Source organism: Gopherus flavomarginatus, chromosome 1, assembly GCF_025201925.1.
Source record: "Gopherus flavomarginatus isolate rGopFla2 chromosome 1, rGopFla2.mat.asm, whole genome shotgun sequence".
In the NCBI taxonomy this organism is placed as follows: Eukaryota; Metazoa; Chordata; order Testudines; family Testudinidae; genus Gopherus; species Gopherus flavomarginatus.
The window spans coordinates 92,107,038-92,128,326 of NC_066617.1; the positions used below are offsets into that span (position 1 = coordinate 92,107,038).

At 44.0% G+C, this 21,289-nt stretch overlaps 1 protein-coding gene and 1 long non-coding RNA gene across 2 annotated transcripts in view; both read right to left on the bottom strand.

The window, feature by feature from the left end:
* Positions 1–19,135, bottom strand: part of SLC5A8 (solute carrier family 5 member 8) — a 30,634-nt gene extending 11,499 nt beyond the window's left edge. Inside the window, exons 1-9 of the mRNA XM_050935496.1 lie at positions 18,623–19,135; positions 14,927–14,992; positions 11,711–11,762; positions 10,746–10,813; positions 10,154–10,308; positions 9,849–9,989; positions 5,662–5,791; positions 3,186–3,274; positions 1,140–1,252 (exon numbers count right to left, since the gene is read on the bottom strand). Of these exons, the coding sequence (XP_050791453.1) occupies positions 1,140–1,252; positions 3,186–3,274; positions 5,662–5,791; positions 9,849–9,989; positions 10,154–10,308; positions 10,746–10,813; positions 11,711–11,762; positions 14,927–14,992; positions 18,623–18,961 (1,153 nt within the window). The 5' untranslated portion in view covers positions 18,962–19,135. The remainder of the gene's footprint in view (positions 1–1,139; positions 1,253–3,185; positions 3,275–5,661; positions 5,792–9,848; positions 9,990–10,153; positions 10,309–10,745; positions 10,814–11,710; positions 11,763–14,926; positions 14,993–18,622) is intronic.
* LOC127042744 (uncharacterized) overlaps positions 1–21,289 on the bottom strand; it is a 439,524-nt gene that overhangs the window by 301,539 nt on the left and 116,696 nt on the right. The gene's annotated exons all lie outside the window — the stretch shown is intronic.

Genomic DNA, 21,289 nt, shown 5'->3' on the forward strand with positions numbered 1-21,289 from the left:
TTTGACGAACGGATTTTCTGTCTCACTTGAGTTTTGTTCCAGTGAAAACACTTTTAGATTATTGGAGTTCCATGGCTAAGAATTTCCCACACAGCCAGGATATAGACAGCCTGAACAAATGAAGTCTCTTTCTCCCAGGGTCCCTAATGCTTGATGAGCACTTTAGTTACATCCACCACTCACAAAGTTCTAATTTACAGCGACATAGGGACACGTTAATCCCAGTGCTTAATATGAGAGGTCAGGCAATTATCAGAGTTCAGACCTGTGAGCCTCCATTCCCATAGCAAACAAAAGCTGGCATCAAAAGTAGTTAATAATGCTTAAGAACCCACAGTCTCAAGTGACAATGCTGTTGTAACACCCTTCACGGCTCTGGTGTGCTCACTGGCAGGGCGTGTTCTCTTGCTTGGGAATACAGTGAAGTACTTGGCTGTACTCTTCTATCCCTTACTAAGTTTATTACAGTAAAAAAAGTCATGTTAATTTTTCCCAGCAAACTACCTGGGGCACTGTGGGCCATATCTTCCGCTGATGCCAACTGAGGTAGCTAGCAAAAAAATCAATGGAGCGTCACAGATTTAAAACAGCTGAGGATCTGGTCCTGTATGTTCAACTCAAAATTCTGAGACTAGCCGCTTGGGGGCATTAAACAGATTGAGGGCTTCAGAGTATATTGTAGCGGTCATGAAGCCTCACATTTTCTAGAAGGAGAGTGCGATGCAGTACATTTCCCCACTCATGTACCCTGCCAAATAATTCCATGTTCAAGTGACTTGTTACAAAATTCCATCCCATGTACCTGTCTTCTGACTTACCGAATGAAAAATAACACCTATTTCAACCCAAGACCTTTGGGTCTTTTGTATTAGGAATCTACACTGAACAAGGCTACAATATAACTTTACTGCTTAAAGATCAAACAAGATGCCCTTTTCCATGCTCAATTTAAATAGCTGCTCCCCTTTTCCCCCATAGCTGAAAACTCTTGGCCTGATTCTGATCTCACACAGGTTTCATATGGGTGTAATTCCATTGACTTTAATAAAGTTACTCCTGATTTACACCCTTATAAGTGAGATCTGAACCAAGCCCTCTTTCTTTACGGTGAAAGTGGAAAACATCCCTCACAAACTTACTCATCCCCTTGGAAATCCAAGAGAGTTTCTTTTCAGAGAGGGAGCGGAAGTAAGGTTTAATGAGATCCTCAACAGTTACAGCCGCTAAAGCATTGATGCTGGAGGACACTGTGCTGCAGATGACAAAATTTGAAACATTTTTGTGTGTTAGGAACTGAGATTACAAACACTCAATAACTGAGATAACGGTAGAGAGATTCTGTCTGCAACAATATCAGAGACCTTATGTAGCTGTAACTACAATATATGTTGAAATTATTATTACTAACGGAAATAAACTTGACAGCACTGTCTGTTACATTTTGCAATTGCTTAGAATATTTGTTCTCAGAGAGGATAATGCATGTTTTAAGAAAAAGAAGCAATCAGATAAATCAGTGGAAGGAAAGTTAACATATATTGCTATAGATCAAAGGATGACTGGTATTTTAAACCCGTTTTTGAATTTATTAATATGTATCGCATCCTTTGGGCTAGGAGGCATGTACATTGCATGGCATTTCATTGACTATTTTGGATGCACTCTACAGGCTCAGGCCAAAAATTGAAGCCTAAAGCTAGGATCCTAAATCCATATTTAAATAAGTGGGCTGCCATGGCGCAGACCACAGCACACACAAAATACGCATCTCTGCACATACAATGGTTAATTATGAGCTCCAGTGAGCATTCAATAGACTCCAAGGGAACCACTTGTCCCAAACACTTGAAACATCAGCCCCTCTCTCCTAACAGCAGATCTAGCTACTATGGAATAACTCTGAACCTCCTGGATCATATAGAATAGTATAGGACACATTTTCCTTACAGAGAAACATGCCACAATGCCTACTATTTCCCTTCTCTTTAATATTCCTGTGGCCAATGTCACCAGTGGCCAATGTCAAACAAGATTAACTAATTAACAGAATTCAAGTTGAACACCTGAGTTACAATAATAATGTGCACTTCTGCAACCTCTTCCATTTAAGGATTTTAAAGCACTTTACAAACATGAATTTATTAAGGTGAGAAAGTAATATTTTATTCTTCCCTATCTAGTCCAGTATCTGACCTCTTGTAGTGCCAATCACCTACAATCCACAGATTGAGCAGTATCGGACATTTTTATACATTACTCTCGCAAGCAATCAGCTTGCACCTCAAAGTGTGAAAATGCATTGCCCTGATCATCGTATCTACTTACATATCTACAAATATTAAGAGTCAAAAAATTATTCAACCACAGCATTATACCAGTTGCTCTGGGTGTGATTGCTATAGATAAGGTTGTTAACAGTTTCCTTTCTAACCTCTGATTTTTGAACACTCAAGATTATCCAAAATGTTCACATTAAGGGCTGAACTTTTCCATACTTGGTCGCTGCCAGAAAGTATACAACTTTGGAAAGCTGAAGCAAAAATCTTTTCAGTTGTTTTTCAATTATCAGAATGCGGGAAATGCATTTTTTTTACCACCACCATTTGAAACAAAACATTCTGACCATTTTCACAGGATTGATACAAAACAGCTGTATTTCTTAATTCCAAACACTAATTTGTAAATAGCCCTTAATGAGCAGAATGTGCTTCTTAAGTCATAGGAAGAAGTGAGATGGCCTTAAAATATAGTTCTGAAGATTTGGAAAAGCAAGGATGAACAGTAGAACATTCCCTTAAACTGCAGCTGCCCTGTTTCCCTACAGGATTTCAGGAATTTACAAGTGCAGCTAGTGAAGTAATAGTTTTAACGCAAGCTGAGGTGGAGCTTGTAAGTGCCATACTTTGCTCATGACAATGGAGTTTATAGTGCCAAGGCTCAGACTAGCCCTGTTGGTGGAGTTTGTTAACAGTGGAGACCAAATTGCTTTAATGCTCGGAAATTTGAAGCTCCACTCGTGAAGCCTGAAAAGCTTTTAAGCTGCACCCATTAAACAGCTTCTAATTTTTCCCTGTTTAAAGAACAACAACATATGCATGGACGGAAATTAAATGCAAAGAATGTTGTGTAAATGCATGCATAAAAATGGCCAATGTATGTCACTGAGTTCAGAATGATTATATTACCTTAATGTCCCACTGTAGGCGCTAGCCACAAAAAGCCCTGGTACCCCTGGAAAATCTTGTAGAATATCCAATACCAGATATGGCATGAGCTGAAAAAAATCATAGTGTGATGTTGCACTCTATATGATTATATGAAAATTTCCTAATGAGTTTCAATATAATGTAACTGAAATATGTTTCATGCAAAAGGTATCTTGTAAGGTATCGTTACAAAGCTTATAATCTACTGAACGTGGTCATCCAATTTGTATAAATGTATCACTCTTGTATCTGAAACTAGAAATATGAAATATAACTCTGAGGACCTATTGTAATTATGCTAAGTGTGGGCCATGAATGGTGGTTTGGAATCTTCATGGCTCCCATTAACCAGGATAATGTCTATAGATGGCTCTGTTTTGCAGTGAGTCTTCCTGTATACTGTGTACTGGCAAGTGGGCAATGAAGTCTTACAGTAACGTGATCATGTCACCTGAACTGGAATCCATCTTTAACCTGGTGCTTTTCCATTGAGACGGGGGAGGGGGGCGGGAAGGGGAAGGGGGAACCCAGAGAAACAAAGAACTCCTGCCTTATGCAAAAGATATATAAGTGGGTGGAACAGAGGAAAAGGGCAGCCATCATGAGAAATCCCTAGCTACCACCTGGGCTGGAACAAGGGCTCTACCAGGGGAAAGGATTGTGTCCAGACTAGGAAGACATCAGTCTGTGAAAGAAACTTATTGAAACATCTCTTGAAGGTGAGATTTTGTCTGTATTCAGTTTTATTACTTAGATTTGCATATTTTATTTTATTTTACTTGGTAATTCACTTTGTTCTGTCTGTTACTACTTGGAACCACTTAAATTCTACTTTCTATATTTAATAAAAACACTTTTTACTTATTAATTAACCCAGAATATGCAAACAGCTGTGTATATCTCTCTATCAGTGTTGTAGAAGGCAAACAATTTATGAGTTTGCCCTGTATAAGCTTTATACAGGATCAAATGGATTTATTTCGGGTTTAGACCCCTTTGGGAGTTGGGCAGCTGAGTGGTAAAGACAGGAAAACTTCTGTAAATTGCTTTCAGTTAAGTCTGCAGCTTTGGGGCATGTGGTTCAGACCTTGGGTCTGTGTTGGAGCAGACTGGCGTGTCTGGCTCAACAAGACAGGGTGCTGGAGTCCCAGGCTGGCAGGGAAAGCAGGGGCAGAAGTAGTCTTGGCACATTGGTTGGCAGCCCCCAAAGGGATATCTGTGATCCAACCCATCACACATAGATTGAGAAATATTATAATTTTACCCAATCTGTGTTCTTGCTTCTAAGGTATTGCTTTTATAAATGTTTCCAAACTTCATGCTGCTCAGTTATTCTAATTTTAAATGTCTTCTGTTTCATACTTTATTCAGCTGGAAGGGACGAATACCTGACAAAGCCAGGAGGATAAAGCTGCTTTCATAGCACTGTTCTCTTCACTGCTCCCTTCATCTAGCCCGGGGTAGGCAACCTATCGCACATGTGCAACAGGCAGCACAGGAGTTGATTTTCAGTGGCACTCACACTGCCCGGGTCCTGGCCATTGGTCCAGGGGGCTCTGCATTTTAATTTAATTTTAAATGAAGCTTCTTAAATATTTTAAAACCTTATTTACTTTACATACAACAATAGTTTAGTTATATATTATAGACTTATAGAAAGAGACCGTCTAAAAATGTTAAAATGTATTACTGGCACGCGAAACTTTAAATTACAGTGAATAAATGAAGACTCGGCACAACACTTCTGAAAAGTTGCCTACCCCTGATCTAGCCCCAAGAGACCTGCTATGATGGGCCATAACCTGGAAGTGGTGGGACTGAAGGATCTGCCACTTCCTTTAAAATCTTCCCTCCCCGCCTCTTTGTAGTGATTCCTTGCCTTAGTCATGCTGATTCGTTGAATGCTAACTGAGGTGCTTTCCCCCCACCCCCCCCTCAGACTGGGGCACATGCTCTGAATGGGGGTTCAGACTCAGTGATTGATGGGGGCAGAGAAGGCAGAGGCATGGAGCCTCCATGCAGATCACCCTTGTCTCTCTGAATCTCCCTTGAGCCATGTGGATCTCAGGGGGAAGAGAGAGCCATAGGTTTTGGGTCCCTTGGTTGTAGCACAGGGGAGCAACCTCCACCCTCCCCCAAAAAAGAAAATGATTTAGTTTCCTATATAGGGTTGTCATACTTGGTCTTCCTTGTCCTATGTATCACTAGAGAATAAGAGGATTTCTGGTTTCTTATTTTATTAACCCTGTCCTCCCTTGCTGCAAATAAAATACATTCCTGGGTTTCAAGTGTCCCAAACTGTTCCTTAATGTATCTTTCCAAAGAGACAGATCCTGAGAACACTCATGACACTGGAGATGTGTGTGTTCAGCATCATATCTTGGGAACAGCCCCTAAAGGCAGCAATCGTAATTCATTCCCAACTATTAAACCATTGAGATGTTTAGTGTTAAACCTGGTCTGGTGCTGACACACGCTTTGCTGTCCATGGGTCACAATCTTGGTATATGGAGTACATTGCTAGTCCACAAAACATTGCACAGACAAGAATCGCCCAGAGTCCCAAGAGGTTGATATAGAGAGATCTGCACAAACATGAAAGGAAACAACAATGTTAAGAGCTAGCCATAGCACTGTACAGCACTGTATTGTAATGTTGCTAAAGATGAACATGTCCTACTGTACCTGTATTCACTTCCTCATTGGCAGCCAAAAAAAAAAAAAAGAGAGAAACCTTCTTAACTGAACACTTCTTAGTCTAGTTACAGACGGTGGTCTGGCTGGCTACCCTTCAAAGCAGTGCAAAGCCATTAACTCTCAGCACCAGAAAGAACTGTTGAAAAACATGACAAGCCACAGAGTAACTCATAGACTAGGAGCCACACGGTGAGCCCCTTCCTGACCTAACAAAGCCAGCACACCTTGGAAGGCTGCCATAGTGCATGTCCTTCTCCTGCTGACTTGGCATGGAGTCCCTCAGATCTATAGCCTCTAGGAGGAAATGGACTGAACACAGACTGTGAGCTTCCTATCTTAGGGTACGTCTACGCAGCCTGCCGCATCGGCAGGTAGCAATCAATCTATCAGGGATCGATTTATCGCTTCTAGTGTAGACACGATAAATCAATCCCTGATCACTCTCCCGTCAACTGCTGAACTCCAGCTCGGCGAGAGGCGGAAGCAAAGTTGATAGGGAGAAGCGGCCATCAATCCCGCGCCGCAAGGATGCTAAGTAAGTGATTCTAAGTCCATCTAAGATATGTTGACTTCAGCTACACTATTCTCTTAGCTGAAGTTGTATGTCTTAGGTTGATCCCCACCCCCCAGTGCAGACCAGGCCTTAGTGCCTAGCTAATCTTGGAGACTGATGTAGTAAACTGACTATTTCCTGACAGCTCTAGCCCCAAAAGGTTCCAGCTTCAAGCATGAATGCAAAGTCTGCTACCCTAGGTCTTCATTCACTGTTGGCTATTCAAAATGCTCCAGTCTTCTTGTCCACTTTGGCTTCCTTCTCTACAGAGGTGCAGCTCCTGCAGATTACTGGAGGTGTCTAGGTACTTCTAGCTCTACCCTCTGGTTCCTCTTCGGTGCCCTACTGCAACCCACAATGCCCACAGGTGGTATGTTCTTGAAGAACATGGTTCTTTCCCTGTACTTCCATAAGATTAATTGTATTCCAACCAGCAGCCATTTTGTTGCCTGGTGCACACTGATTGCCATTGAGGCCCTGCCACGGTGCCAAGCAATCAGAGCTGCATTGGTACCCCCAGTATCTAAGCAAGTATGTCAGCATTTAGGATGCTTAGGAGGCTGTTCAGTGTTTCCAGTGCATGCAAAAGTGCACCAACCCCTGGGTTACTTTAGAAGTTTCATCAGGATATGTGCAGGAGAGTAGCTCTGCTCTTGAAGATCTTAATGGGGATAGAAATGTATGTTATTGGGTGCATTGGTGTAATATAATTGAGCCTGCAGCCTGGTGTACTTCATGAATCTCATCAGCACAAGAGACAACCTAACTTAAATCAAGTATCTGATAACAAAACCTGGGCATGTTAAAGCTGATTGGGTGACCTCACTGCCACTGGTCAGACTTGGGCCTTGTCTAAACATGTAAATTGCAAAGCTTTAGCTAAATCTGTTTCTAGACTAATTTAGTTAAAATGATCCAACTCTGTGTTATGGACCCTCTCATATAGGGTTGAGTCTGTTTTATATCAGTTTACCATAACCTGATTCCTTATCACTATAAACTAAGCTGAGATAAGGCACTCTTAGACTGATTGAAGATGGACATGCAGAATAATTTTGTTAAATTAGTACAACTCTCATGGGTAGACAAGGCTCTAAGTAGCATGTTTTAGCCTAGGCCACTATAGTTAAAAATTAAACAAAATTGCTATCAATTGAGTGATTAAAGGCAGAAAAGTATGACCATTTCCCGACTACCCACAGCATTTTCAAATCTTCTTTTTAAACCATGTTGGTGGCAGGGTGTCAAATGACAATCAGTGTTTGTTTGATCTTGTCCTGCCATAAATCCTAGTTCAGAGTGACATTCTATGACTTAAAAAATGAGTTGTTCCCACTAATTCTGAATGAGCAACGCTGGGTGGAATACTCTTCCGCAAAGCTGGCATTGTGTCTGGGAAGACTATGCAAGTCTTTCTTTTTAATAAGCATTTAAGATTTCAACATTCAAGCCATTGTGTGGTGCCTTTGAAGAATTCTTTGAAGCCAAGGATTGGTAAGGGGAAAATAAGAGGTAATAAACTAGAAGGCTGATGAGTCAATATCACACCTGCATTTATCTGAAATGTGTGATTCTTCCACTTTAAACACCTGTACTTCTTGTAAGTGAATATGTCGTTGTTCAAATACAAGAATCTAGGTTGCTTGGTTGTGCTTTCTAGTCACAAAACTACAGGTGCATATCTTGGGTGGGGTGAGATCCTTTCTGAGACAGTCAAGAATCCTGAGACACTTTTCTCAATTCATAGTTTCATGCATTACCAGAAGGCATGGGTTAGGACCTGTGAAATCATTCACTCTGTGAGCCCAGGTCATCATTGTACTGCATCTTGTAAATCTTTTACATCAGTGTAATGTGAGTGTAAATTGCTGCCATTCTGATGTGGTAGCATTTTACATCTACTGTGCACTGGTGTAAATGACTACACAAGGAGCAGGGCATTAGTGAATCTTGTTGTGGGTGTTTTAAGGTTCTTGCAAAAGAAACTAGGTAGCTGTTGTATTGCCAGTGTTTACACCTGTGTGGAGATGCAGTTTTTATGCTGAAAATTATCCATGCCTCAGGAAATGATCGTATTCTCAGGCACAGATAGGGTGGCAAGCAGCTTATATGCCTGGAAACTCAATTGCCCTTGCCTGTAGGAAAGTTGGCAGAAGGGAGCTAAATAAAGAGATCTCCATGAGGTTTTCCTTGCAGAGATTTCCAGAAGTGCTCCCCAATAAGGGCAGGGGTCTCCCATTAATATGGAAAGGCTTCAGGGCTCATGTAGAGATTCCTGGGAGGCTAGGGCCTTCCACATGGAACTGCTGTATCTTCACAGCAGCTCCGGCCATGTGACTTCAATGGTGCCACACTCCCAGACTCCTCTGGTCACAACTGAACTGCTTCCAGGATCCCTTTAAAGGATCCCATTGCACAGGGGGTAAGGGGGATGCAAACAAGTAACATAGCTTCAGCTAGGGATGCTTGGAAGAGTCAACATCAATGACATGCAATACAGGCATGACGCATGAAGGTCTTTCCCATACGTGAGCAATCCATTACAGAAGTGCGATGTGCCTTCTGTCTGCATAAGGGCTGACCTTCTGAACAAAGCTGCATAACCAAGGAAGAGGCACTGGAGATACCATGATGATGCATATCAACTCATTCCTGTCATAAATATGATTGACTGCAAAACTAGTTTTTCTCACTGCTTTAGCCTTAAACATTTTAATTCTAAATATGGCTTTCACCAGGAGGGGGGAAAATTATTTCAATTATTTTGCCCACATTTTTAAAATATTAAACCTCCAAAATACTGTCCCTTCCTATACCTTATGGCATTGTATTATGGGGAATGCGTTTTTATTTTTCATACATTTCTCACATAAGTAAATCTATAGAGAAAGCTTACTGATCGCCAGTATCCAGCTGCTTACAGCTTCAGGAGAAGGTCACTAACTATTCTGAAAACAAAGTACGTGATTCTTCAGCAATTTTATCATGGGGCAATCAATTTCAGTAGCTTTATGATTGAATCCTTTAATATTGTTCTGGTACAACTCCCATTCACTGAGTTAAGTTTAATATAGTACCAAGCCAGGATCTGGTGTTATTAGATGCTTTGCACAAATAACAACTATACAATTTGGTCTCTAGGTTGCAAATGAACTTAATACAACTATTTGTGTACACAAATACCAGCGTCATAAAACTTATAAATCCTAGCATTTATTCTTCCAATTTGCTTTTGTCCTTGTTCACGAAGCAGAAAGTACAAGTTGTTACTACCTTTCGTGAACAGGTTTTATATAAATTTAAAGCATTCATTTAAAAATCTCCCTTTATGAAGAACAGATAGTGACTAAAGGCAGGCACTGAAGAATTACATTGACCACACGCAGGCTTACAATTTTGCTTGGAACCTGGTTTTGCAGGCAATGTATCTCTGAACTTGAGATTGGTTGACCCCGTATATGCCAGTCCAGGTGAAGGTCCCACCTATGAGAATTGTCCAGAAAGTATGTCTTTGCAACGGGTTGGGATTAAAGCTAAATGGGAGAAAAAAATAACAGACTCAGAATATGGACAAAAATGGTGCTTCTCTCTCTGCCCCAGTTGAATTAATTCAATTGTAAACCCATGTGGATGCAGTTTAACACCTTGAAGATTGTTTAAGCTGGTCATGTTTTAGCCTAAGTATTTACAAACTTACTCCCAGAAGTTTAATCTTCCTCCATGGTAGGAATCGTTTAGAATGCGGCCGATTCCCTCTTGAACCACCACAGCACGTATAATTACAGACGAAAATCCAGCTATCATGATTCCAACCTGGAAAACATCTGTCCAGACTACTGCCTTTAGACCACCCTGTGTGAGGAATAGCAGATTCAATGTATGAAATTGAAATGCAATGATTAAGATGCAATTATAAATTTAGCAAATTCAAATTTATGGGCTAGCTCATCCCCACCTGTGGAAAATCCCCTGGGAAGGGCAGGGTGAGGTGATCTGTTTCTCTGAGCCCTAACCACTCCTGCCCCCACCTTGGCCAGTCTCTACCTGGGAGAGTAGAAAACAGTGCTACAGAGATGACCACAGCCCTTTCCACGTAGGAGTGGGCAGATCCACAGGCAGAGGGTGTTTTCCATATGCAATTTGGAGCAGGGGAGAGGATGACCTGGCCCTCTATCTTCATTCAAGTTTAATCTCAATATTTGTATGCTACATTACAGTGGAAGGTTGTTCTGTATTTTAACTAAGCAGTTATAAGAAGGGGGGTTCTTTAAAATTAACTGCCAACATACCAGTGTGCAATAGAATGTACAGACTATTCCAGTTGCGATCACTGCACCCCACAAGTCAAATCCTGTGACTGAAAAAGAGGGAAAATGTACAACTGCAAAGACTGTTTTTGAAAAAAAGTAAGTCCCTTAACCTTCAAACAGATTTATAGGTTGGTCTGATTGCCTGAAAAAAAAAAATTAGAACCATTTTAAACAGAAAAGTGGAAAATAATAACAATAGCACTGAAATGATTTGTGCACTAAAACCAAGTGACTTTGACAGACTAAGAATATAACCAACTCATAGCAACAGTTGTGATAGACTTTACAAACTGCTGAGCAATTAGAAATAATTTTGCATTTAAGGACTAATTTCCCTTTAATTAAAATTTTAACAACTAAGACTATATCCCAATGTTTCAAGCCCACGAGTTATCTCATTGACTTCAACACAATGGGATTTGTGCAGGTAGACAATAAGGGAGTCCCATTCAAGTCAGGCTAACTGAGAGTTGAATTTATCCATAAGTCTTCAATCTCTTATAAAATCTGTCACAACTACCAGACCAATATTGAAGTCTTCATTTAGGCAAATAGTCAGCAGGTGCTTGCTATGAGGGATAGCTCAGTGGTTTGAGCATTGGCTTGCTAAGCCCAAGATTGTGAGTTCAACCCTTGAGGGGGCCACTTAGGGATCTGGGGCAAAAATCAGTAATTAGTCCTGCTAGGAAGGCAGGGGACTGGACTCAATGGCTTTTCAAGGTCCCTTCCAGTTCTAGGAGATGGGTGTATCTCCATTATTCTTTTCAAGGTCCCTTCCAGTTCTAGGAGATGGGTGTATCTCCATTCTTCTTCCCTTCTTCTTAATTGGGCCCATATTTACTTATGTTGATGTCTGTCATAAAAACCTAATCATTTTATGTATTGAAAAAAATCATAACAAAATAAAACAAACTACCTTGTAAAATGTAAATTTTTCCTTTTACCTTGGTTCAGTGCCAGAGCTGGAGCATAAATAACAATTCCAGTGTATAAAATCTAAGGAGGATAAAAGAAATACTAAATCACATGAAAAGTAACTTGTTTTATACCTACTTAAACTACCGTAATTCACTTCTAGTACACATAGGGAAATGTAGCTATAGGTATACATAGAGTCTATATTACACCAGTACGGTGCAGTATTAAGTAATAATTCCTATCATTTAAAAGGAAAAAGTCAGAGGCTACCTAGTATCGCATTCTTCACGGTACACTGTTCCTAAAATGAACACTACTGTACAATGGCTCTTAAATGCCCAGGCTCACTTCAATTTTCCTGGCTTTTCTACAAAGTATCATATTGTTTAAAAAAATGCAGTAATCACATACAAATGTCATACTGCAGAAACCTGTGGAAAGAGGAAAAAATGCTGAGGCTGGCAAATACTTTGCCAAGAAATCTCTTGCAATGTTAATGGCACTCAATACACAAACATAACTCAGATTAACCAGGACTAGATTTATGCCATTAAATAGTTATTCTGGTGTAGTAATTAGGGTTTATAGCCACTGTAGGCTGCCGACACTGGAGGGTAACATGCACATACAGGGTTGTGAGTGGGTCTGATTTTTCCATCCCTCACTGGAAAGAGCTATAGACAAACAAATCTTTTCCCTTATGAGTATTATCATAATAGGACACCCAGTATCTATACCACTTATAGTAGTTTGATTTATTTATTTTAAAATCCTGTTTGCCTTTTAACTGTTGGGTCAAATTCAGCCTTGGACTTAGAGTCACAGAGTTTAAGACCACAAGGACCACCAGATCAACTAGTCTGACTTCCTGTATATCACAGGCCGCCACCACCACCACTCAGAACCTGCACACTAAACCCAACCACTGAGATTAGACCAAGGTATTGCAGCCCACAAGAGACTAGACTGTGATGTGCCACAAGCAGAGAATAGGAGGAACCCAGGTGCACCAGTGTCTGAGGCCCCTATAATGGCAGAGAAATTATTAAGTGAGATCTACCCAGATAATCCAGGCAGGTGACCTGTACCCATATGCTGCAGAGGAAGGCAAAAAACAAAAGGTCACTGCCCATCTGACCTGGGGGAAAATCCCTTCTCAACCCCACATATGGCAATCAATTATACTCTTAGCATGTGAGCAAGAATCAGCCAGCCAATCACCTGAGAGGGAAAACACTTGGTGCCACCTCAGAGCCCTAGCCATCCCCATCCAATGTCTCATCTGCAGCCATAGTCACCCCTGCTGCTTCAGAGGAAGGAGATTTAAAAAAAAACAACCCTCCAGCTGTCAGCTTGGTGTAACTCCACAAGGCCAAACACAGAGGTGTAGTTTGGAGTAAACAGGTGCAACTTCCATGGAAGTCTCTGGACTAAATTCAACAACAACATCAGCAGTGGGGTAAGTTACACACTGAGGAGTTGATTCTGCATTCACTTACACCTGTTTTATGGGATTTAATGCTACTGACTTCAGCTGAGTTCCTCCTGTTTACACAGGTATGACATCAGACTCTGGCTCATGGGTAAGTGGGAAAATATCACAACCTGCAGTTACTTGGAATTCAACAAGTGTACAAACTTACATGTATAACATACACTCCCTCCTACTGTCCTCTTGGCCTGTAACACAACAAGCAACTAACAAAAGAGGAAAATAAAGCCACTCCCCAGCTCCTTTAACTTGTACCATCGTATATCCAGCCTCCAATGGTTTACATGGATAATATTCCTATTGACCTTGGTGGGAACAGCACCTTGTTAAACCATCAACTGAATTTTCTCTTTCCCCACAGAATTCCAAACTGGTGCCATTTACAACTGTTTTGTGTACTTTGGGCCAGATTTTTGGCCCAGATATGGCTGCTTCACACTATTCCTGTAGCACAAAGAGGTCATAAACTCAGCTAAGACAGGGCTGCAGAAGAGTCCCCTGATGTTGGCAACTCCTATGCCATCCCCTTTCCACTGTCACCTCCACCAACGCCCCCCTCCCCTGGTGAAAGGGGGCCTGGTCAGGGTATCCCTACACTCCAACAATCTTTAGGTGCCAGAATGGCCCCTTGAAACTGGGGGCATCCAGGTTTAACATATAGGCTGCTCTAAATTATGTTAAGGGCCAGATTCACTCCAAGATTGGGGAAATGCAAAGGTGGCTTAAAGCCACCCTTCCCCTCCATGCTTTTCCTGAGGTGTACTGAGTATATCCCCCCCAACAGCTCAGGATCTAGCTCCACAGTGAATGCTCTATCAGTGCAAGCTACACTGTTTTGTCACTTACACCTGTTTTCCGACCAAGCTACACCTAACTTGTTGCCTTCACAAACTATAGAGTACTTGGCCAACTGCCAGCTTGGCATGGTACGGCAAACTTTTTGAGTGAGTCAGCATAGAAAAATAGCTTTCTAATGTGCAGTGAATGTTTTTCCATCTGCTTTCTGGCATCCCATACAAAATGTGTTCTTGCCACAATCAATATCAGATATTGTTTAACTTAAAAGAAGGATCAAGATCTAATCTCTTTCAACTTCTTTTTATTTAGGTTGTGTTCCTATATTAAGAAAAAATGACACACTGATGGTTATAGGACCAATAAAAATTATACCAGCAAAATGGTAAAATACTATTTTTAAAAAATCTTCCTTCTAATGATCCAGACAGTTTCAGATATAAGCTTTAGCACAGAGATATAAATATTTTCTTGGACATGTTTCTAATATGTATTGAATTATTTTTCTCTGTGGTTCATGAATAGCTTGTCCTACTTTTAGCCTTCAATTTCTTAGTGAATATTATTTTAGGGTGAGATGACATCAGTATTCAAATATATTGGTGTTCCACTATTCTCCTAGTGCTTTCTATATCTCTGAGGGGTTTGTATTGCTTTACAGGGAGGGACAAGTACCAGTGCCAAGTAGCAAGCCGCCAGCTAGCATCGCAATGTGTGTTTAGTGCAACGTTCCCTAGATAATCAGATTACTCAAGGATCCTCTGGGTAGGGAACAAAGAGCAGTACTGAACAGTGTATGGTAGTAGGAAGAACTTCCTTGTCTCTTTCTTTCATGTCAGTTTCTGATATTTCGCAATAAACTTAGCAACCGCTTACACATGACTACCAGTTACACCACACTAAAGTAATGGTAAAGGCTATTAAAGATCAAAGAACCTGTTTGAGGTTTACTTGCCGTTTGTATAATGAAGAGGATTGTCCCACAAAGACGCAGATATTTATTAAATCGAAGCTCCAAATACTGCAAAAGAGGTGAATAAACAACTTTAATGTCAAAAATTTACATTTATAGAAATGGTATTAAGAAATCTCCTGTAAGAAAAGATACTACTGTTCAGCAGAAGTAACAGTTTTTATATTCACATGGATGGTCATGGTCAACCTGATCTTGTTTTCTGCAGACATCAGTGTCATTTAGTTAAACCTGAGAGAAGCTAAATATTTACGTAGTCAGTACAAGATGGAGTACATAGAAGAGAGTTTAGTCATATATACATACATATGTAGTGCTTTCTAGCACAGGTGTCTTAAAGCACTTTACAGATAATAGTTGTACATTGTGACTGGATAAAATCCAGCAGTTGTTATGCCTTTAGCTACAATCCTAACTAGTTTTGAGTGAATATAATTTTTTTTATTGGGAGGAGGAAGAAAGAGTTATCTCTACCCTCTTTGAAAACTGCTGAGATTTTCATTTGCACCGGAACAACTGCCTGAGATGGGCAGAAGGCTTTCAGTTTAACTGGGTCATCTAAATCTGGATCACCTGCTACTGTAACACCATCAGCAGCACTTGCCCGAGGCATTCTCTTTCTGTTAGCGTTATACATAAACCCAATCTGGGATTGTGTATAATAATAAATTATTAATAATAATACCCAGATCTTATACAGCATAAATAGGGCCCTACCAAATTCATGGTCCATTTTGGTCCATTTCATGGTCATAGGCTTTTAAAAATAGTAAATTTCATGATTTCAGCTATTTAAATCTGAAATTTCATGGTGATGTAATTGTAGCGGTCCTACCCCAAAAAGGAGTGGTGGTGGGGTCGCAAGGTTATTGTAGGGGCCATTATGGTACTGCTACCCTTACTTCTGTGCTGCTGCTGGCAGTGGTGCTGCCTTCAGAACGGAGTGGCCAGAGAGCAGTGGCTCTTGGCCAGAAGCATGGTATGGTATTGCCACCCTTACTTCAGCGCTGCTGCCTGCAGAGCTGGGCCCTCAGTCAGCAGCCACCATTCTCAGGCCACCCAGCTCTGAAGGCAGCAGAGCAGAAGTGAGGTGGCATGGTATGGCATTGCCACCTTTACTTTTGCCAGATGCTAGTGGGGTGCTGCCTTCAGAGCTGGGTGCCCGGCCAACAGCCACCGGTTTCCGGCCACCCAGTCTGAAGGCAGCACAGAAGTAAGGGTGGCAATACCACGATCCCCCCTAAAATAACTTTGTGACCCCTCTGTGACTCCCCTTTGGGTCAGGACCCCCAATTTGAGAAATTCTGGTCTCCTCCATGAAATTGGTATAGTATAGGGTAAAAGCACACAAAAGACCAGATTTCTCAGGGGGTTCCATGATGTGTTTTTCATGGCCGTGAATTTAGTAGGTGTGGTAAGATAAGGCCTGGAAACATAAACCCTTGTATCAAAGGCCCGGCATACTATGAGACCTAAGGCCTGGACTAAAGTAATGGTCAAGACTTTGCCAACATAAAACAAAGTTAAGCTGTGAGCCAGAGGCAGCTCCTGCTCGCAGAAGCTGGCAAGAAGAAGGCTGATGCTGCAGTTATACACGTACCTGAGCACTAAGCACTAGTAATATAAATATGTGCCAGGATGGTACCAGAACAGTCCAGGACTAGCACATTCCACACAGATAACAAGGAAGACATGGTCCTAAAGGATAACATGATTGAGAGAGCTGTTTTGTTCGAACCAACGTGTACAAGGTGATAGGCAGGACCTTACTATGTAGAGGGGTTGCACCTCAACACATCAGGAGTGATGTGTAACTTGCCTGTACCTGTGTATAAGAATTCACCCCCGAGGAGTTGTCTTGGTCCAGCCTAAGGGGCAGTGGAGAGTCCTGCCACTGACTGAGCCGGTCCATTGTCAGGTGGCACATATTCGTAGTATGTCCTGTAGAGTCTGCAGGAAACTATTAGTGTGTTTCATTGGCAATAAACCTGGCCGGGTGCCTTCATACCTTATCGAAGTCTGTGGTCATTGGGGGTTCTGTCAGGGTCTGCTGTGTCAGCTATCTGCAGAGCCGGGGCAGCGCGCACACACACACACACACACACACACACACACACACAAAACTGGGGGTTCTGTCAGGGTCTGCTGTGTCAGCTATCTGCAGAGCCGGGGCAGCGCGCGCGCGCGCGCGCACACACACACACACACACGGGGCAGTGCGCGCGCACACACACACACAAAACTGTTATCAACATTTTGCACAGCAGAGCACCACACCGGTGACATCTGACAACAGTAGGGCCCTAAGCTTGAACCACAACCTTCTGCCTACAGTGTCGGCTAAGACTCAAGAACCTAAACTAACAGTCAATCTTGGCTTCATTTGACTTTTTACCTTGAAATTTCATTCCCTTGTCTTAACAGAAACATCCATGTACAGTTGGGAAAAGGAGATCTCCTTTACCCACCAATCTGATCAATCAAGGTAGATACAAATATCTCATTATTTCAAAGTGCTGGCATTCATCTTTGAGTCTTTGCAATTGTTTAAACAGCACTTGAATTTTGAATGGATGCGTACAGAGAAGCAGGGTTTCACTCTTCGGTGAACAAAAAGTGTTTGCACTATAGCAGTCTGCTCATACTATCAGTGCGGAGAATGAACTTAATAGCTGCACTATAATAATATCGCATTTTTTACTGGTCCTTTTCAGGAGTTAGTGTCTAGTCAGAAGTAAGGGCCCAAAACGTATGTGTTGTAAAGTCAACTTGAAGCAGCTAGAGATTTGTACAGGAGAACTCCCCCTATGTTGAAGAGAATCTAATGGAGGCTGTTCTTCTGCGTCCTGTGCAGAAACTTCATGGCTTGGTGTAAGAATAGGCAAGACGCAAGAAGAGTGAAGGGGTGATGTCAACAAGACTCCCAGTTCCCCATGGATGCTAGATCTCTCAGGGACTTTATGCCAGAGGTCTAAGTTAAAATTGCCTCTGTGCAGCTTCACCTCACTGGGCTGGGATGCAGTGGAAAATCAAGCCCTAATTTTCTAAAGCCATATTTTGGCACCTAAGTAAAGAAGTGGCCTGACTTTCACATATGCTGAGCACCTGCAGATCTCATTGTATAAGTACTATGGAAAATCCAGTCGCTGCTATTTAGGGCCCTGATCCAGAGATCTATTTGCAAGAGGAAGTCCCAATGAAATCAGTAAGACTGTTCATATGCTTGACTGTTCATACGGGTGTCTAAATGGATTGGGCCTTTGTGCCTCAAGATGGATTTAGGAACTTAAGTTGAAGCAGGCACCCAGGATTGGGAGTTTTGGCTTCTATTTTAGAGGGCTTTTCTTTGTGTTTTATTATTTATTCCAAATCAACCAATCTGTGCAAAAATAAATCCCCAGTTTGGATTGAAAATCTGGAGGGCTAACAATCTCCAGGAGCAAACCCATGTGGAATGAGTCTACTGAGACAGGAGTTCTTGGGGGTGGGGAAGAGACCCTGCCATGGCCTCTGCAAGGGGGAAATATCAATTGTAAGAGGAGGCTAGTAGAGAGGCAAGGCCATGTAGGGGACGCTGCTGAGAGACATAGCGGCACAGCGGATCGATATGGAGGACACAGAGAGGATGCCGAATGGGCTAGTGCTCCCTAAGCGGGAGAAGGCGGCAGCCCCGCTTACCTCGTAGGTGCTGGTGATCCCCAGCCTGTAGAAGACGGGCAGGAAGACCTCGGCGCTGATGAGCACCACCACGAAGTAGGTGATGGCGAAGATGCAGAATATGGCCCCGAAGCGGTAGATCTCCGCCGGGGTGCCCAGCACGGTAACCGCCGACATGAAGCTGGCGGTGAGGGACAGCGCCACGGGCAGGGCGCTCATGCTGCGGCCGCCCATCAGGAAGTCCTTGGAGGTCTGCTGGCCGCCGCCCGCGAAGGCGTAGTACACGCCGATGACCGCGGAGACGAGCAGCATGGCCCCGAACACCACATAGTCCCACACGGTGAAGTGCCCGATGCTCATGGCCCGAGCCGCACTGGCGCTCGCAGCGGAGGGGGTGTGTTTAACTCTGGAGGCGAGGGCCGCTCCGGGGGTCGCTACTCTGGGCTATGGCCGGCAGCCAGCGATTCTCGATCTGCGCGCCCTGTGCCCGGCGCTGCGCGCCCCGCTCTCAGTGCGTTCTGTACCCGACTCTGCGCGCCCTTTGCTCGGCTCTGCGCGCCCCACTCCTGTGCGCGCCTCGCTCTCAGCGCGCTCTGTGCCCGACTCTGCGCGCCCCGCTCTCAGCGCGCCCTTTGCTCGGCTCTGCGCACCCCACTCCTGTGCCTGGCTGTGCGCGCCCCGCTCTCAGCGCGCCCTGTGCCCGGCTCTGCGCGCCCCGCTCTCAGCCCGCCCTGTGCCCGGCTCTGCGCGCCCCGCTCTCAGCGCGCCCTTTGCTCGGCTCTGCGCGCCCTACTCCTGTGCCTGGCTGTGCGCGCCCCGCTCTCAGCCCGCCCTGTGCCCGGCTCTGCGCGCCCCGCTCCTGTGCCCGGCTCTGCGCGCCCCGCTCTCAGCGCGCCCTGTGCCCGGCTCTGCGCGCCCCGCTCTCAGCGCGCCCTGTGCCCGGCTCTGCGCGCCCTTTGCTCGGCTCTGCGCGCCCCACTCCTGTGCGCGCCTTGCTCTCAGCGCGCCCTGTGCCCGACTCTGCGCGCCCCGCTCTCAGTGCGTTCTGTACCCGACTCTGCGCGCCCTTTGCTCGGCTCTGCGCGCCCCACTCCTGTGCGCGCCTCGCTCTCAGCGCGCTCTGTGCCCGACTCTGCGCGCCCCGCTCTCAGCGCGCCCTTTGCTCGGCTCTGCGCACCCCACTCCTGTGCCTGGCTGTGCGCGCCCCGCTCTCAGCGCGCCCTGTGCCCGGCTCTGCGCGCCCCGCTCTCAGCGCGCCCTGTGCCCGGCTCTGCGCGCCCCGCTCTCAGCGCGCCCTGTGCTCGGCTCTGCGAGCTCCGTTCTCTGCGCTTCCGTGCGCTTTTGAGTGCCCCAGACCCGCTGGGGGCTCAGGGGACCATTCTCTGCTCCCCTTACCGGTGCCGGTCCCTCGGCGCACGTGGGCTCAGCTGCGCGGCCGCAGAGCTGGGAACACCAAGAGCCGTGACCAAATAAAAGTCCCAGGTGAGTGGTTGACAGAAAGCAGCTCAGCGGAGGAGCAGAAGGTGCATGCCCAAGATCCACCTACCTCTGCCTCCTCCCAGCGCGGTATCGCGTGGGCACACTATGGGAGAGCAACCCCGGAGGGAGATTAGCTGTTAAGTGTCTCTCTCAGCTCTTGCGCGAAGAATATTGCGTCTGGCTTTTATCAAGAGGGAGGGGGCTTTAGAAGGTGCTAATATGACCTCAGCCCTATCTCGCTGGCGGCACAGCGTCATTCATTTCAACATACTTGTCCCTCTCATCCCTGATTAAGAGGTTTCCGGGTTGGAGGAAATCAGCCCGCCTTCAAAACACTCACCTGCTTCTTCCCAGCACTTGCCGGGAGTTCCTGCTATTATGTGCCCCACAGCCCCCAAAAGGCCTGGAGGAGTTCTGTATGGCTGCTTGTATGGCAGCCTGTTCCAGAGATCAGTGGTTTTCAACCGGTGGTCCCTGGACCCCTGGAGGTCCACAAACTATGTTTAAGATTTCCAAAGGGGTTTGCACTTTCATTACAAGTTTTTTTAGGAGTCCGAAAATGAAAAACAACGTTGAAAACCACTGCTCTAACATGTAGCCATTATCTACAATCCTGTATTTTTCAATACTACTGCCTAGGTGTTGTTTCCCTACAGCAAGGCAAGTAGCAAACCCTTTGATAGTCAGACACCCATTCAATACATCTTCCCTTTCCCCCATACTCAGGTAACCTCAGGATCAACAGTGCCACTAGTTAAGATATCTTCTTAGAATGAGACTGCTCACCAACAGGCACCTTCATCAACAGCATTTGGTCGCCGGGAGAAATAAATAGTGCCCTTTCCATTCCCAGGAAGTTTTCTAGCATTCCATATTCAGATAAAGATATTGGCATCGGGTTTCCCAAAAGAAATAAGATAAGACATTTTTAATAACTGCAACCCTGCAAATTAAATCTTTAATATGACTGGGTTATATGAGGACATTACTTTCTAGCTGTATGAAGCCCTAAAGTGGTTGGTTGAGTGTTCTAATGGTTTACATGGCACTAGAATGGATTTCCTTAGATTTGGCACATTAGGGCCTCTTTGAACTATTCAAAATTGTGTCAGTTCGTGGGACTTTCCTTTGAAGTGTTTGCACATGCAGTCTTCAAATAATGAGTGTCTCACCATGGAAAGGATTTACTAGCAATAGATGGAGCTTTCT